Source organism: Enoplosus armatus, chromosome 18, assembly GCF_043641665.1.
Source record: "Enoplosus armatus isolate fEnoArm2 chromosome 18, fEnoArm2.hap1, whole genome shotgun sequence".
NCBI classification, from domain to species: Eukaryota; Metazoa; Chordata; class Actinopteri; order Centrarchiformes; family Enoplosidae; genus Enoplosus; species Enoplosus armatus.
The window spans coordinates 19,622,442-19,638,921 of record NC_092197.1 but is presented as its reverse complement, the minus strand read 5'-3'; the positions used below and the strand labels follow the sequence as shown (position 1 = coordinate 19,638,921).

General features: G+C 44.5%; 1 protein-coding gene across 1 annotated transcript in view; it reads left to right on the top strand.

Moving 5' to 3' along the window:
* The first annotated feature begins 1,990 nt into the window (after nucleotides 1–1,990).
* The window catches only part of ror2 (receptor tyrosine kinase-like orphan receptor 2), a 38,379-nt gene continuing 23,889 nt past the window's right edge, over nucleotides 1,991–16,480 (top strand). Inside the window, exon 1 of the mRNA XM_070924371.1 lies at nucleotides 1,991–2,025. Coding sequence (XP_070780472.1) covers nucleotides 1,992–2,025 — 34 coding nt within the window. The 5' untranslated portion in view covers nucleotide 1,991. The remainder of the gene's footprint in view (nucleotides 2,026–16,480) is intronic.

Below are 16,480 nucleotides of genomic sequence, written 5' to 3'. Positions count from 1 at the left end.
GGACGTGTGGGCCCTCAGCGGGACCTGATCTCCACAGACCAAATGACTGATTTTCATGTACTGACCAAAGGGGGCACATTGTGCTCATTGTTTTATTTAATATGCCTGCAGCCTAATGACCTGTACACCAGGCTTGTGATTTTTATATGACACTGGTCATTTTACACACTGAGTTTTTTTGTTGTTGTTGTTGTTGTTCTTTGTTTTTCAGTTGATGTTACTTCTCTCTTTTTTTTTTTTTTTTAGAGGTCATTGCATTTCTGACCGCTTTACTCTCATGTCATGTAAATATATCTGATTTAAATTGAGTTATGGTGTGTGTTGTTTTTTTGTTTCCAAAATAAATTGCGAAAACGAGTACTGCATTTTAGGGAAAATATTTTGATGTCCATTTGTGAAATTTGATTCGCTGCGACGTTCCAAAATGACATGTAAATTGTTGCATATAGTACCTTTTTTTTTTTTTTAAACCTCACACATGAGATAAATGTGGTGGAATTTAAAAACTACAAAATTCCTTTTGAGTAAAAGTAACAAAAACTAGAAATACTAAAGTATAGTAGTACAATCCGTCAGAATTGTCTAAGTACAGTACTTGTGTGTGTGTGTGTGTGTGTATATATATATATATAAAATAATAACACATACTACAATATATTAAATGTCAAATGTAACAAATGTGTCAAGTAAGTGAGAGGCACTTTTTTTTTTTTCCCCCACTGACAAACAGTGAAAAGGTTTCTTTGATGGTAGACCTCTGTGTTGAGCAGTGGTTACCAACCCTGGGGGGGGCCCCCCGACCCCCATCATGGGTTGCCAAAGCTCCATGAGGGGTTGTGAAGCCCTCTTGATTTTAAGGGTGTATTAAAATCATAATACGGACATAGAGTCGTGTCTGATACATTGTAATATCCACAGGAAGTAGTCTGTTTTCATACACACTGCTAGTTTCCTGTTAAGGTATTAAGTTACTGTTTAGGTTCACTGTGCAGTTAATGGCTCTGTGCTTTGTTATTGTTTTTTTATGCAATGAATAGAATGAAATATACATAAAGACATTTCAAAGGTAGTACGCTACCCCCCCCCCCCCCCCCCCCCCCCCCCTTTGTTGTAATTGTATGTGGGTGGGGGTCGTCAGTGTTTATACAATGGTAACATAGGGGCGCCTTTAAAAAAAAAAAAAAGAAAAAAGAAAAGGGCTGGGAACCGCTGGTGTGGACAGCGAGCGGGAGATTTAAAGGTATGCCATGTTTGAATGCGCCAACATTTTCAAGTCCCTGTTTGGAGGACGTCAGAGCCCACGGACTGGCCTCGGGTCAGCTGTAAACATGAGATATAACAGGGGCAGAACTGCTAACTTTGCCCGAGAAGGTTTGCGTCCAGCTAAACAAACTACCTCCGTTCCGTCTCAAGATGGCGCCCTCTCCTCAAACCTCCCCGCGCCGCGCCGCTCTGCGCGAGCGTGCGTGCGTGCGCTCCACTCTGTGTGTGTGTGTGTGTGTGTGTGTGTGTGTGTGTTTTTTTTCCCTCCACGCTCTCACTTCTCCTCAGCGCGAGGACAAGAAGCCACTTGGGGAATCCGCGCACAGCCCCGAAGACGCCGCGCGGCTCTCGACGCCTCTGCCGGGACTGTACCGCCACACGGGGATGAACGCGGCTTAGTGTGCGTGAGTCTGTTGTTGTTTTTTTGTTTTGTTTTTTTTATGTTGGAACCCTCTTTTTGGAATCCGCATCCGTCCCGCACCTCCATGTCTGCCTCTTCCGCGACCTGGAACTTGCGCTCTCTCTCCGGGCCTGGCTGCTGACTTTTTTGGGGGGGGAGAAAAACACAAGAAGAAGAAGAAGAAGAAGAAGGAGAAGAAGAAGAAGGACCCCGGCTCCTAAAACTGGATGAAACTACAGTCAGCCTGTTTTGTTTTTCATATATTTCCCCCCTTTTTTTTTTGTGAGTGCGAACTGACGCCATGACCTCCCCGAGGAGTTTGCTCTGGATGCTTTTCTTGCTTCCGAATCTGAGATGTGACGGTAAGACCCCGACCCCCCCCCCCCCCCCCCCCTTCTACACACACACACACACACACACACCCTTCTCACTGCGAGACTGAATTCCGGATTAAACTTTTGAGGTGATGCGCAACACGTATCCAGGCCGACAAACTGAACTCTCTGCATCACTCTCCGTGTTTGCCTTCACGCGTGTGTGAGGTGACCTTACACAATAGATGGAGCCCCCCCCCTACCCCCCCCCCCACTCCTTTTGTTTTTTTCTCTTAAAGTAAAAAGCTGTAGCACATCCATTGTCCAGCTTGGAGGATCTCATGCACTGGCATCCCACATGGCAACAGTCACACACACACACACACACACACTTTAATAGAAGTATAGTGGACTGTTATATAAATAGTTCCCTTTAATTAAGTGTTTCAGACTGTGTTTTAAGAAGTGACTGGTTGGAGTTTGGAGTTAATTGTCTTGTTTTGGCCCTTAAGAGTATTTGTTTGATGCCCGTTTTTTTCCTTTACTGTTGTAAATGCTTCTGGTGGTTTTAAGGGGTGTTGGCGGAGGAGAGGGGGCGAGGGGGGGGGCCCATAAGTTTCTGTGATCACTTCAACTCTTTGTCCCCCGTCAGCTTGTTGACATGCGTTCCTTGCAGCTCCTCGTCCTCATAGGGGGGGAAAAAAAAAAAAAAGGTGCTTGAGCCGGACTCAAAGGGCCACTGTGTCGTTGTCATGTTAAGTGGACGCGTAGCTCGAGGTGATCTCGCGTCTTTGTCAGTCATGCTAATTCATTTACTCTCCCCGCGGGGGGGTGGGGGGGAGCTGTGGAGGTTTCCTGTTTTCAGCGCTGGCTCTGAGGGCTCACCATTTGGTACGAAGTGAAAGGGGCGCGGGAGGTGTGGGGGGGGAGGAGGAGGAGGAGGGGGGGGGGGGGTAAATGATTATCACCCCCCCCCCCCCCCCCCATCCTCTTTCATGGCTCTGCAAGCAGCATTTCTTTCTATGATGGCCTCGCTGAGGACCCACTAGGATAGGGTATGTCAGAGGAGACGGAGAGGAACTTGGGGAACAGTGAAGAGGAGATTTAAAGGCGTCTGATGCCGATGACCTGAGATGCCGCCCGATTCAGTCCGTCAACCTCTAAAGCCGACTGAGACGTTTTGAGCTGAAGGCAGACAGAAAAGTCTTAAGGGCCGGGGGCAGAACGAGGAGAGGAGGTAGTTCATTAATCCCTCTGGCGGAAAGTCAGTGTTCTTTTTATTTGATCACAAATTTAAGGGTTGTTTCCCCGATTTCATGCTTACAGGGAATGCACATGTGAAATCAATGTGCATTTCACGGGCCGGTATCCTGATTTCTTTCACTTGTCAAATGCTTGAAAATCACTGAACATACAAATCTTTATATGTGGCGTGTTTGTTTTAACATGAGGTTCCACATGTCGCATATCAACAACATTCCCACTTAATTTTCTAGTACCGCAGACAACAACTTGTAGGAAGTTAAAACACCTGTAATGCAGCCATTGACTTCTATTCGTTGAACTATAAAAATCTAAAACCTTGTGACATGCTTGAGTGACGTCATCAATAGCAGCAAATGAATTGCCTTTGCTGTTTCAAGTCTCTACAAGTTCGTTTTCATAGTGAAATGGATGGAAGTCAATGGCAGCGGGAGGTAGAAAATATGCTTTTTTAAATTTTTAAATTTTGTAAGGGCTCTACAACCACAACTAGTGAGTGTCTCTGTGTTCATGAACATGAATCTTTGTTTTCATGAGCTGGGAATCCAAACTGTGAATGTGTCCTCCATCTTTTGCTTTGCACTGGCGTTGCCATTGCCAGTCGCCATAGCGACTGTGGAAGAGTTTAACAAAAGAAACGGGTAAAAATGGGCCGCAGTAGGCTGTATTTGAAAAATCTGTATTTGAATATCAAGTTAACGAACTGAAGGCAGAGCTGCCGCTGGTGAAAGTGGGGGCATCCATTGACACATGTTGGCGCGTTACAGTTTTTGCCACTTAGCTTTACAGACGCATTTCTGCTACCATTCGTAAAGCTCCAGAGTGTAGGTTTGAAATACGTTGCATGTGTAAATCCAGATTGGATTTCACATCTCTGGAAAGTTATCACAGCGGAGCCACCTGCGTTGGAACGTTCAAATGAATGGGAGGGCCGCTCAAGCCGGCCTGAATGCGGCCCTAATGCTGAGATCTCAGTATGTGGCAATCTTGCCTAATGTAGGTCTGGCGAGAAACAGAAGGTTTAAGAAAAAAAAAAACCCAAAAAGGAGGTTACGCAGAGAGAAAATGAAGGTGAATGGTAACATTTTTGCCCAAATTGTCAGTTGTAGACACCGATCATAGTTCAGGCTACAGAAGCACCTCCTGCTTCAACTTATTACCACTATATTTACTGTGCACACGGGTTTCCTTTGCAATGAGGGGTTATTCGTGGCATTACAGGTGCGCTCGCTGTCACCTGCAAAAGTGGTGCGGTGGGACCTACTTTTAGCGGCGTAGCCATATTCAGAGATCTTAGCTGTTACTTTGGTGAGCACATTGTTATTATAACCGGTTATAAGTTTTCCTTTTTATTTTTTGAGTGTTGCTAACGCGCTCCTTCCCTGAAAGCAGACATAAAACAGCAGGTGAAAGTGATTAATGCGGAGTCTCACTCTTAGTTAGGGGAAACAACAACTATTCACGCTGTTGTAATCAGGTGCTCCGCCAATTAGGTTAGACACAACTGTGTTACATGTGCCGCTGCTGGACGGAAACCTGTCTGTGGTTTGATGTGCAGTATGAACTAATGGCTTTGTTATTTAGCTACAGGCCAGGCGCTGATGTAACTCACAAACACAAGGAGAGCTGATTAACTGCTACATGGCGCGCACGGCACAAGCTTTTCCCAAGGTTTTATTGCCCATATCATCTACTCTATTACGCCCTGGTTTACCTCCTGTGCATGTTTCCCCCTTCCCCCCGGCGAGCATGTGCGTAGCGGCGCTGGACAAGCCAAGAGGAGTTAGCCAGAGGTCAGTCCATTAATCTGGAGTTTGTGGAAATGTGAGGGAAGTGCTCAGTGCCCGGAGTTTTCCCTCACTATTCGGGTGCAAGGAACTTAATTCTACGCTACGATGCGAGAACTTTGCTTTTAGAGGAACAGTAGGTGCAGAAGTTTCACCAGCAAAATGTACTTAAAGTATCAAAACTTCTCATTATACAGAAAAATGGCTCCCGTGTTATAATAATATAATATTATAACTCAATTATTATTACAGTTACATTTATGCATGTAGCTGGTGGAGGGGAAGCTGATGAAACGACTTAATATGTTGTTGAGTAATTCCAAAGAACAATGCGTCATTTTATCATATAAAAGAACTCTCTTATTGCTTCTAAATGCAGCACAGTTCAGCATATTCGCCAAAGTTGATGATGATCCTTGCAATTTTTTGGGGGTGGGTTGTATCCATATGGCGGGGTGCAGCTAAATGAATGCAATGTGATATTTTATATACTGGTCATCATATATTTTGTGTGTGAAATGAACTACAGCTTTCAGGATAAATGTATTAAGTAACATAACACGGAAATTACAGGTACAGGTACCTAAAAAGACAGTGCTTGAGTAAATATACTAGGGTTTATTTCCTTGTTCATTGCTTTTTTCCCCCCCTACGCCTGCAAAGAGTGGGGGCTTTGTTCCGAGTTGCAGCTAATTGCCGGCTGGTGACAACCACTCAAAGGAGCGTGAAAGAGCTTGAGGAAGGCTGCGGGGTGTTATTGTGTCGGCATACACAGAGCCGCGACACAACATACATGAAACAAATGAAACTCCAACATTGCGCAAAGTCACGTGGGATAAATGTCATATATGGGCTGCCAGTCTGAACGGGCCGCACGAAGCCCCCAACAACAGCACTGGGCTGCACTGCGATTTCTGCGGAGTGGCCGTAGCCACAACTGGGGGTCGTGACGGCCTCTGGCCCGGAAAGACTTTGCCAAACACGTGTTTTCATGAAAGGAAACGGCTGTAAAATTAAAGCCACTATGTGTATGTGCAACAAGGAGGGTTGACCCACGGCATACCATTCTGAAATGGACGATCAAAAACAGTCCCGCCCACTTCTCACAGTGATTGGTCAGGTGTGTGGAGGCAAGAAAGTGCTTCTGGGGACCGGGCCTCACTGATTGCTGCACAAAAACACACACATTTATTCACCGATTTTGGTGAAGCTGGATCACATTTTACGGACAAAATGTTTTCTGGTTTTCCCTCTGATGTCCTCCGGCTGCTCTGCCTCACGGAGTTTCCTGATGGACAGATAGCTTTGAAGTAACCGCTAACTGCTGCTAACTGTAGCGGCCGTTAGCTCGGCTCGCTGGCGTTTGCAGCGCCAGCACGGGAGCTCTGGACCGCCGGGAAGGAGGAGGCTTTCGGTCAAGAGTTAAGAGTCAACTAGCCAAGAGAACCGCTAGCAGCACGGCTAACTAGCTAACGGCAGCTACAGTTTAGCAGCAAGTAAAGCCATCTGTCCATCTTCGCAGCCGTACACAACTGTACAGGCCTCCTTTCATTTATGCTTGAAAGTAAATAGATTACCAAATGAAATGATCACAGAAATTGTGCCCAGCCCTGAGGGGGTTTCACCGCCGCCAACCCAGAGGTGACCCAATGCCGTAGGAACTGGAAGGAACGCGAGAACTGAAGGGCTTTTTAACTCCCTCCCGTGTTTGTTGTTGCGAGGTGACAACACAAAGAAATGACTGTCAGGAAGCACACGGCTGCACGCTGGTACGTCTTGGGCCTGGTACTAATTATAATCCTGGATCTGGGACTAATTAGAGCGATGCAAGACATTCCCACTGACAGGGCCCGATGTCGGTCGACTTGTAGACAGGATGGACTCTGTTAACATACTGCAGTAACAACAACAACAAGTTGCGTGTTTAAGACATCAGTTTGCTGGCTTTTTCTACAAAATCCCTGTTTACTTGGTGATCAGTCGTTCAAGTGACCATAGATCATAGGTTTCAACAGAGCTGTGCCAGTGCTGCTGCTTTAAACACTACGTTTGACTGTAACATGCTTGCTTTTCTTGATTGCTTTTTGAAAATAAACCATAGGGGCACAATGTTAACACATGCTGCTAATTACTGGAGCTGGTAAGCAGGATCAGAGGAGGCCTGCGAGTGTTTGTAGGAGGAATGACATGGGTTGAGTGCAGCGCCCTCTGTTCCTCTAATGCTTCATTGTGTTGCTGCAACCGTCTGTATATGTTTATGTGCGGAGTGTAAACAGGACAGACAAGAAGAGGGAACAACTTCAGAATGAAATTGAGAAATCAAGGCTTTTCTGAAGCTGCAGCTTAGTGGAAAGGATTTTTTTTAAGGCCAGAACACCGAAATGGGCAGAAACGTTTGGGACGACACAAAGAGGTTTGATCCATGAAGCTGACCCAAATAAATCCAAAGAGTTCAAGGAGACAGGGCACAGAAACGCCTCTCAATGCAGAAAGGCCAGCTTGTACAAATTGGTTTTCCGCAGACTTTGAGGGAAGTTACGAAGGTAGCAAGGCACATTTCAACAGGCAGGCTTGTTCCAGAGGTCGGGGGCCCAGAGGTTTAAGTCTTGGCCGAGGGACTGTAACAGAGGTAAAGTTACAGTAATGAGTTAAGGAAACAGTGAAAGCATAAATCTTTTTTCTTTTTTTTTTCAAAATCAGAGAGAGCTAAAAATCATCCAGTTTTTGAAACAATACGAACAGGAATGGGTTCCTGCGGACTGCCAGTGTAATATAAAAGACTATAAATGTGCATTTTTGGACTATATCCGCTGCTTATGCTTTGTGGAGGGTGCCAGGCCCGATCAAATTCGATCAAATTCACCGATACATTCGAACGACTTTCATGACCCAAACAGGACTCTGTCTCCATTTGTCTCCATTGGCTCGGAAGGAGTTATTATATAGACATCCAACATTTAAAGTCAATCAGACAGGACGCCAAAGTGCTTGTCGCCCCTGATATTACAGACACATAGTTGCATGTCATGACAAGAAATATTGTGAATACGTATTATGTATATTATTCAGTGGGAACGTCTGGATACCAAATAGAAGGGCTCCCAGGACGGAGCCTTGAGGTACTCCGCAGTTCAGAGGGACAGTGGATGATGTGAAACTGTTGGGGAGGTATGAGCTAAAAATAAGGATGTGTGTGTGTTTTTTTTTTTTAATGCATCTGCTGCTTTAATGTAGATGGTGGCCAGCTCACAGGTTGGGAGGAGGTTTAAGTTCGGCATATACTCAGAAAATGTTGCAGGAAGTCTGTCATACTGTGGAGGAAACTATCAGTGGAGCAGTCAGCGGCTTACAGCGATCAACGTCATCACCGTTACAGCTGTCAATGTGCAAAGAAACACAGCAATGCGGCAACAAAGACAGGGGAAGAAGACTGCTAGCGAGTAAAAATGGATGTAAACGCCGCAGGATTTTTGAATACTTAAAAGAATCTGATAACCAGACAGTCATCAGAGTTATCGCTCCCTGCTCTTTAGGGAGGAAGTTATAATTGAAGGTAAATTTGTTACTTCCTGTGTCCCTGCTGACTAAAGAAGTTCATTTTGGCAAATGGGGTGAATTTATAGAGCGTCGGGGCTTGAGGAGGCACAACGTGTCTTTTTCGAATTAGTCTGGGTGGATTTCACAGAAGGGCAGCCAGATTTAGTCTGCACTTGGCAAAACACAGGTAATAGATCACACGCCCTCCTTGTGTTGGGAGGTTTTATCAGTTGTTTGGTTAAACTCACCCCTTGAACCGTGTAACATAAATTGTATAGTCTGTTAGTGTGTGAGAGAGAGAGAGCGAGAGAGAGCCCCACCCCCTCGGAACCCCTCTAACGCACACCCAGAGGTCAAAGGTCAGCTCAAGCACTTGCGAAGCTGCCAGGCCTTTTGTGACTTAGTTTGTATGTTTGAGATGTTTTGTCACAACAGTTATTAATCAGGAATATGTTACTGGAGAAAACAGAGAAGTCTGCTTTTGTATCTGTTGTGTTTCCCAGAAGACGAAGAAGGAGAAAGAGAAGGACAAGAGGTGGCGGATGTTTTTAATCTTGCTGAATTCCAACATGTGCCTGGCAATCGTCTTTTCGGATTAGAAGATATGTGGAGCCACGGGGCAGTGTTGAGTCTGTTCATTCAATTATCCTGTTAAAGTGTCCCAGGATGTGTTCTCGTGTTTTACGGCGCATACTTCTCTACCTGTGTAACTGTGCTCAGAAGGGCTTCTCGCGTATATATGTTCGCGTATATTTGATTCTGGATCGCTCGCACATTCTTCCGTAACGCAATTAATAGGAGCGGGGTCACTTCCAAACATGTGCAGCTCCGCGCAGTTTGTCTTGGATCTTGTCTTGCTGAGGACGGTGGAAAAAAAAACCCAAAACGCTTTCATCTCGCCGCTGAGGACCTTTTAGGAAACAAAAGAAAGCCTGATAGTGACGAAGCAGCCAAACAGCTGACGTGAAAGCATGAAGATCACCAAATATGGAGATACACGGTTTTCACTCAGCAATCTATTCCTTGTTACCTTAATGAATAAGAATGAAAGTACGATTTGTCTACCATGCTTTCCCGCAACCCAACCCCTCAACCCAGGCATATATATATATATATATATATATATCAGGCATCATAGTGGTGTATTTAAAAGCATACGTACTAACTGTGAGTGAAAGGCTGCTGGATTTGCTTTGTTTTGTAGAAAATGCTGCGGTAGAAAAACATTCAAATAATTTCCTCATGCTGAAGTATTAATACCACAATCGAAAAACAGCCCCATTCAGAAATGTGCTCAGTCTTTGCAGACTCGTGTAGGATTTCTGCTCCAACTCGCTGAGACTTTTAAAATTCTAGTGGAGACCCCCAAAGTTTCCAAAAGACACCAAAATCTGCCAAGTTTGGAGGAAATGTGGACAAAATAATGCCATAAAATACCGTTACGTCTTCCTGTTGAATATTTCATACAGTGTGAACGTCCTCATCGCAGAGTTGGCGCGGGATGTAGGTCAAATATGGGATAATGACATACAGTGTGGAAAAGGTCAAATTAAAGGGAAGTCAACGGTACCTGATTCAGTGCAGTGAAAAGAAGGAATACGATAGGAAGAGCGGAGTAAATTAGATATGACAACATAAACTATTGAGATGATACAATTTGTTATCAGTTTAATATCTGTGTTTGTGCTCGACCACTGTGGGCATTTTTGCAAATCAAATGATCAGGACTGATCCATGACCATATTGGGATTTTAGGATTTTTGTATCGATATGATATGAAGTTCTTTGAATTAGCCATGTGTTTAATTCACTGGTTTAACCAAAAACAGAGACATCATGGCGTAAAATTGAGTATGCTGTGATAGTGTGAGTTTTTCAGCCATGTGGCCCACTTTAAAACAACAGTGTCAAAAGATTTAAAAAGCCCCAAATCATCATTTAGAGACAAAAAAAAAATGAAAGAATGATTAAAGGGGAACTCTGTGAAAAAGTATGAAGCCTCCAGAGGGAGCTGTGCGAAGTCTGATAATATCCTCATGTGATGTCACTTCAGCCAGTGTCGGCTGGGGCTGAAGACTGCATGTTTGAAATTGAAAAAAAAACAAGCTTACCGGACCTCTGCAGCTTACCGCTCCTCATCTCTGCTTCAGGCTTGAGGCTACATTAGCCGCTGCTAGCGTTACACACCTGGCTCTCCGACAAAACTCTCAGTGGTTGAGTTGGAATTCTGGGTAATGTAGGCGAAGAATATGTGGAATAAAAAAGACAATGTAGCTCTGGTTCTGCCGCATCGATTTTGCAACTGTCCACCGTGACTCTGAGAATCGTTGGAGTACTCCTTTAACTTGCACATTTCATGACCATTTTATATATAGGCCTTTTGATAATATAATCATTTAAAAGTACATTTAATCAATCGCTTTATGGTTTTTATTCCGTTATTAATCGGAATTAAGCACTAATTAAAGTCGAGGTGAAACGGCATTTTGACAGCATCGGGCTTCCGTATCGTGACGTATTTCCGAGTGAAAAGGGATCGGCAGGCGGAACATAACGTTGGGAGGAATTTGATTGGAACGTTGAAAAGTGGGCGTGTCATAACCGACGTGCCACGCTGTTGCTAGCTAGGTAACTGATGAATGTTAGCTCTGTGCCGCTAAAAGTTGATGATTGATCGATGGGAGGTCGTCATGCTATTATTGGTTGAAATCGGTTGCTTCAAGCTTACAGGAAGAAAACCTGATATAAGAATACAAAGAAATAGATTTTCTGTTTTTTATTTTTTTTGGCATATTTTGTTAGATATGTGCACAATGTGACCGGGGATGTGATCTAAAAGGGTTAAAAGGGAATTCTTTCATTTCATCTCAACTTAAACTAGTTAGAATTAACCGCTGGCTATAATGTATAATTTTTCCGGTGACACACTCGTCACCCTGTAAGAGGCCACAAAGCCAAATGTTGTTATTTAGCGTTAACAGAAGCAGAAGAATGGGTCAGTGGACATTTTGCTGTATAGCCTGCATATTGTACTTTGCGTATTACATTAGTTTGTGCTTTTGGCAGCGGCTGAATGGAGCTGTGGAGCAAAACAGCTATCGCCAGAAACACCAGGGAAACATCAAACGTCTGTTCAACGGACAAAAAGAGTGCAGCAGAGGGCTGTTTTTATTTACACCATTATTTTGTCATTCCACCCACTGGAGTTTTACATGTGGAAACTGGGGGTCCTGGATCACTGTTTACAAGTTCACAGCGTATATATGGAGTGAAGGATGGCTTTACACTTCAGTGGGCCTGCAAGAGGGGGAAAAAAAAAAGAGAGGAGAATAACACTCCAACTGAAGATGTGCGGCAGGGTAACATTTCGCGAGGTTTGCGTTGATTGATTCATCCGTTGAAGTGGAAGGGGATCTGTTCCGAGTGAAACGCGCCGCCAGCCCCTCAGTAAGTGGTGGTTGGCCTTCACAGTCTGCCACGGCTCTGTGGAAATATGTTAACAGCAGGCTTTTCAAACTAATGGCCGGTCCCTCCTCCTACAGCAGATGCTTTGTTAATCATAATTCGGTAGACGGGGGGGGGGGCAAGGAGTTTGGAGGAGAAATGGGAGCAGAGTTTTCTCATTTGTTCGCGGCTACATCTCAATGCAACATTCTGCCGTGTGGCACCCTCTCTACTCCACATTCCTGCTGCTCCCTGGGCCCGTTTGTGGCGAAGGAATGAGTGACTAAGAGCTGGATTGGGGAAAGATAAACAATTGACACTAGAGCTTTGTTTTACACTCATCCGAAAGCTGTCTTTTTCACGGCTGACGCTAGTTTTACACTGACCCCAGCTTGGTATGCACATGCTTATCAGAGACCCAATAAAATGCAGAAGACTCCGCCCCCACCCCACCCCCCACCCCATCACAACCTTCCCTAGTCTCATTTATTGTCTTGTCTTTGAGCCACCAAATGGCTAAATATTTGAAGGGAAGTGCCTGCTTTTTTTTTTTTTATGAGATGGCTATTGTTGTTTTAACTCAGTCAGGGGGGCGGGGGTGGAGTTACCCCTGTGTGTAAGCTGCCTCTGTGATGAGGGCTCGGAGGGTGGGGAGATAGCATCAGAGCCAGTTAAGTGGAAATTCCACTGCAGGCAAGTGATACCATCTGACAATCCAGAGAGCGCCATGATACAGTTTATTATGTCGGAAAAGGCTGTAAACTTGCTTTGCGTGTGTGTGTTTGCGCCTCGGCGATAAGAGCGACGGAGCCTGTGTGACACGGTTTGTGTTTGAGGGGGACATTTATACGTGGGCATTCCAGATCATTGCTGGTGGAATTCATGGTTTTAACATGGCAAAACTGCAGAGGTTAGGTGCCTTAAGAGTTCAGGATGCTTCAAACTAATGCTGGCGCGCTTATGGGCATGCCTCCTGTTTCAAGTATACTGTGCCCTTAACACCACCCTTTTTCTTTTTTTTTTAATTTTGGCCCTTAGGAGTTTAACAAGCTTACATAAATGTGCACACATTATGCTAAGTTGATCCGGCTAATGTGCTAGCAACCTATCACCTGATTGCAGCGTCCCAGCAGACACAGAGCTGCCTTGTTATTCATTTGCCGTTGTGTTCGTGTCCACCCGGCGAAGAAGAGCTCAGTATTTGCCCCTCTGTGTTCACCAGCCGCTCTCTAACCAGACAGTGAAGTTGCAGGCCCCCGAAACCAAAATAGCTAAAGCACTGACAGCTCCCAATCTGATTAGCGTGACAGAACACTTGACGAGAAACGAGCTCCGATTCTATTGAGAGCACTTTAATATTAGTCCGCACAGGGGGAATTTAAGTGCTGCTGATCTGAGGACTCCGAAGAATCTGGGCTCAGTCTGATGTTGGGCAAAAACACTGCAGTCAGTGCCGCCGTCATAGGAACACCTCCAAATGTAGTGCGGCTTTTTAAAGGGGGCATATTACGCTCATTTCCAGCTCTATGCTTTTATTCTGGGATTCCACTAGAGTAGCTTTGTATGTCACAAAAGTCCTGATTTATCTTCTACTGGCCCACCCCCACCCCCAAAAGCCCACTTCCTTCAGATTGGCTGGCCAAGTTCCGGAAGTCTTTGGAAGAATTTCCAAAGGCAAACTGTAAACCTAACGTTACTAAGCAACGTTGACGTAAACATAAACATCTGGTCTGTGCCTGGAGCAGAGATACCATATAAGGACATCCGTGCCTATCTGACATCAGATAGACACGGCGGTTGGAAAAACAAAACAAAACGAAGCATTCAGAGACATTTTACAATTTATGTTTACCTCATTATTTGGCAACTTGGGCAACATTTAGTGTGAACATCCGACATTGTAACATTAATATATATGACAGAAAATAAGGAAAAGCATAATAGGTCCTCTTTAAGCATGCTTGTCATGCTGAAATTCAGACCTGCATTAATCGATATCATAGTAATTAAAGGGCTACTCTGTCAATCCAAGTTGTGGGACTCACAGTCCCGGCACAGGAAGTACTGGTAAAATGATTTGCTAAGGGATTTAATTACCACCGAGCCTTAGGGCTGTGCCAGGCACTAACAGGCCACAACACACACTGAATGCCTTGGTTGCCACTCAGAGAAAAGATGCAGGCCTTATCTGCCGCAGGTGTCATCTGCCCTCATGCCGGCTCATATTGCTTAAGATCTTTGCCATCGACGGCCAATCACCAAAGACAGAAGAAAGAATGAACGCAGCAGAGGTCGAGATGTCCCGCTTCCTATGTCACTTAATATGGATCAAATTCCACACACCCCTGGATCATACACAGAAGACATTTATTCAGCCGTTACGGGACGGAGCAGCGTTAGCCGTAACTAACTTTGATGGCTGCATAACCTCTTTTAACCCATTGTTTTGGTTTTTAAGGCCCCTCAACTTTAATGGACATGTTCAGTCTCAGAGTTTAGCCACGACAACTTTATAAGATGTGACATTTGATGGTGGCCGTGTATCTGTAAGCATGTTTTGATGTTTTTTCTGCCCTGTAGTAGCGAAAAAAGAACTAAAGCAGCAAAGGTCTATTAGGTTAATTAACAGCCAGTACTTTGTTATGGTAAAAAAAAAATACAGATCCAAAGTAGCAGTAAATCGTGTTATTTTATGACGTATTCCTTTCAGTTAAGCTGTGCATGGTGTGTAGCTTCAGGGCAGTTTGGGCGCTTCCATCAGCTACACTGACCCTAAGCTTTTATGAGGTGGGGGGGCGGGGGTGGGGGGGGTCATAATTCCAGGGCATCTACTGTGTCTCCTTTCACAGTTAAGAGGGAAGGTGTGTGTGTGTGTGTGTGTGTGTGTGTGTTGGACAGGACAAATGAAGTGATTTGTCGAAGTACCAGTAACACATTCCAACGCGATACATTCAGACTTTCCGTCCCACTCTTAACTGGCTTGGTAGAGCAATAATTTAGGATTTCCGCTCTCATTTTTTTTTGTCTGTGTGTGTGTGTGTGTGTGTGTGTGTGTGTGTGTGTGTGTCTGTCTGTATTGGCTTTGTGTCCCTCCCTTTTCCCTGATAGCTCCGTCCACCAGACGGGACGTTGGCGGCGGTCATAAATGGCCCTCTCTGCTAAATTGGCCTGTCTTTAAGTTTACGGGGTAGGGTTAGTTCACCGTTGCTGTCTCCTGCCGGTCCAACGTCTGCCGCTCCTGTTTCAACCAGTAACAGGCCGAGGGAGGTATGCTCAACCCGCGTTGCGCAATTGTCTCATTTCATAACAGTGCCGACTCTGGTCAGTAGCTGAAGCAGAGCTGTCGGAGCGGAAAGATCAAGTAGATCTCTTGGACCCATTTTTGCTCCAGTGTGTTGGTTGTCTTTGTCTATCCTGAACTGGGGTCAGATGTATATGACATTTGCTTTCTATGATCACCAGAGGATGATTCCCAAACCTTTTTGTGGCCTTTTCTCTCGTGCCGTCGTAGCCCAAATTTCTTGTATGTAAGCAAAATTTTAAATGTTGGGCTCTCCTCTCGCACCTCCTTCATGACCACACGGCCTCTTTAATTCTCTGAGCACATTCATGCTCCTTTTTTTGTATTTTCTTTATACATGTATATGTGTTTTTTATATATATATATATATATATGTATATATATTTTGTTAGTTCTGGTAAGGCTCTAAATGTATCAACGCTATCATCATATGAACGCAGCATATAAAATCAAAGCTTGAAATGATCTGTTTGGATCACAAGGCTATTATGGCTACGGGATTTAAACGCAATTATTAGAACCTGAAACAAATGTTTTCAGTCCTGATCGGAGAACAGCTTCAAACTGTTTCCACAGCGGAAACCTAATGAGTCGTCAATAGTTCCTGAATAGCTCTGGATCAAAGACTATAGGACAACAAGTTACTTGTAAACGGAGAAAGACTTCGAGATGGTATGTTCATAAAACAGCATGCAGTGATGTTCTGTGCTAAATACACATCATGGCCATTATATGTGCGTGAGCCTCTCTGTGATCACTTTGCATCACTCACTGAAGAAGGAAAAACTGAAATATGATGTCAGGTTGGCCCGCATGAGTTGGGCTCAGTTGGGTTGGGTGTTGGTGTTTAGATGTCAGTTTCATGCCTGTGCAAACCTGTAATGAACACTTAGATATATCCTATAAAAATGAACATGATTCTCAGGACATTTTGCATTGATGTAAACAGAACAATATCAGTGTGAAAGAAAAAAACAAAACAATCCAGGGATGCCCTTATACAATGATCCCATTAATATAAAACCTCTGGGCTTTCAGAACGTACCTGTGTAACTGAGGAGGCCCCGTATAACTCCCATGACAGAAAGCCGAGAGGCTGATCAGGGTGAAAGAGACAGAGGAGGCACACAAATTGTGGCCTGAATTGGATATCTAGAAGAGGGAGGTTGAC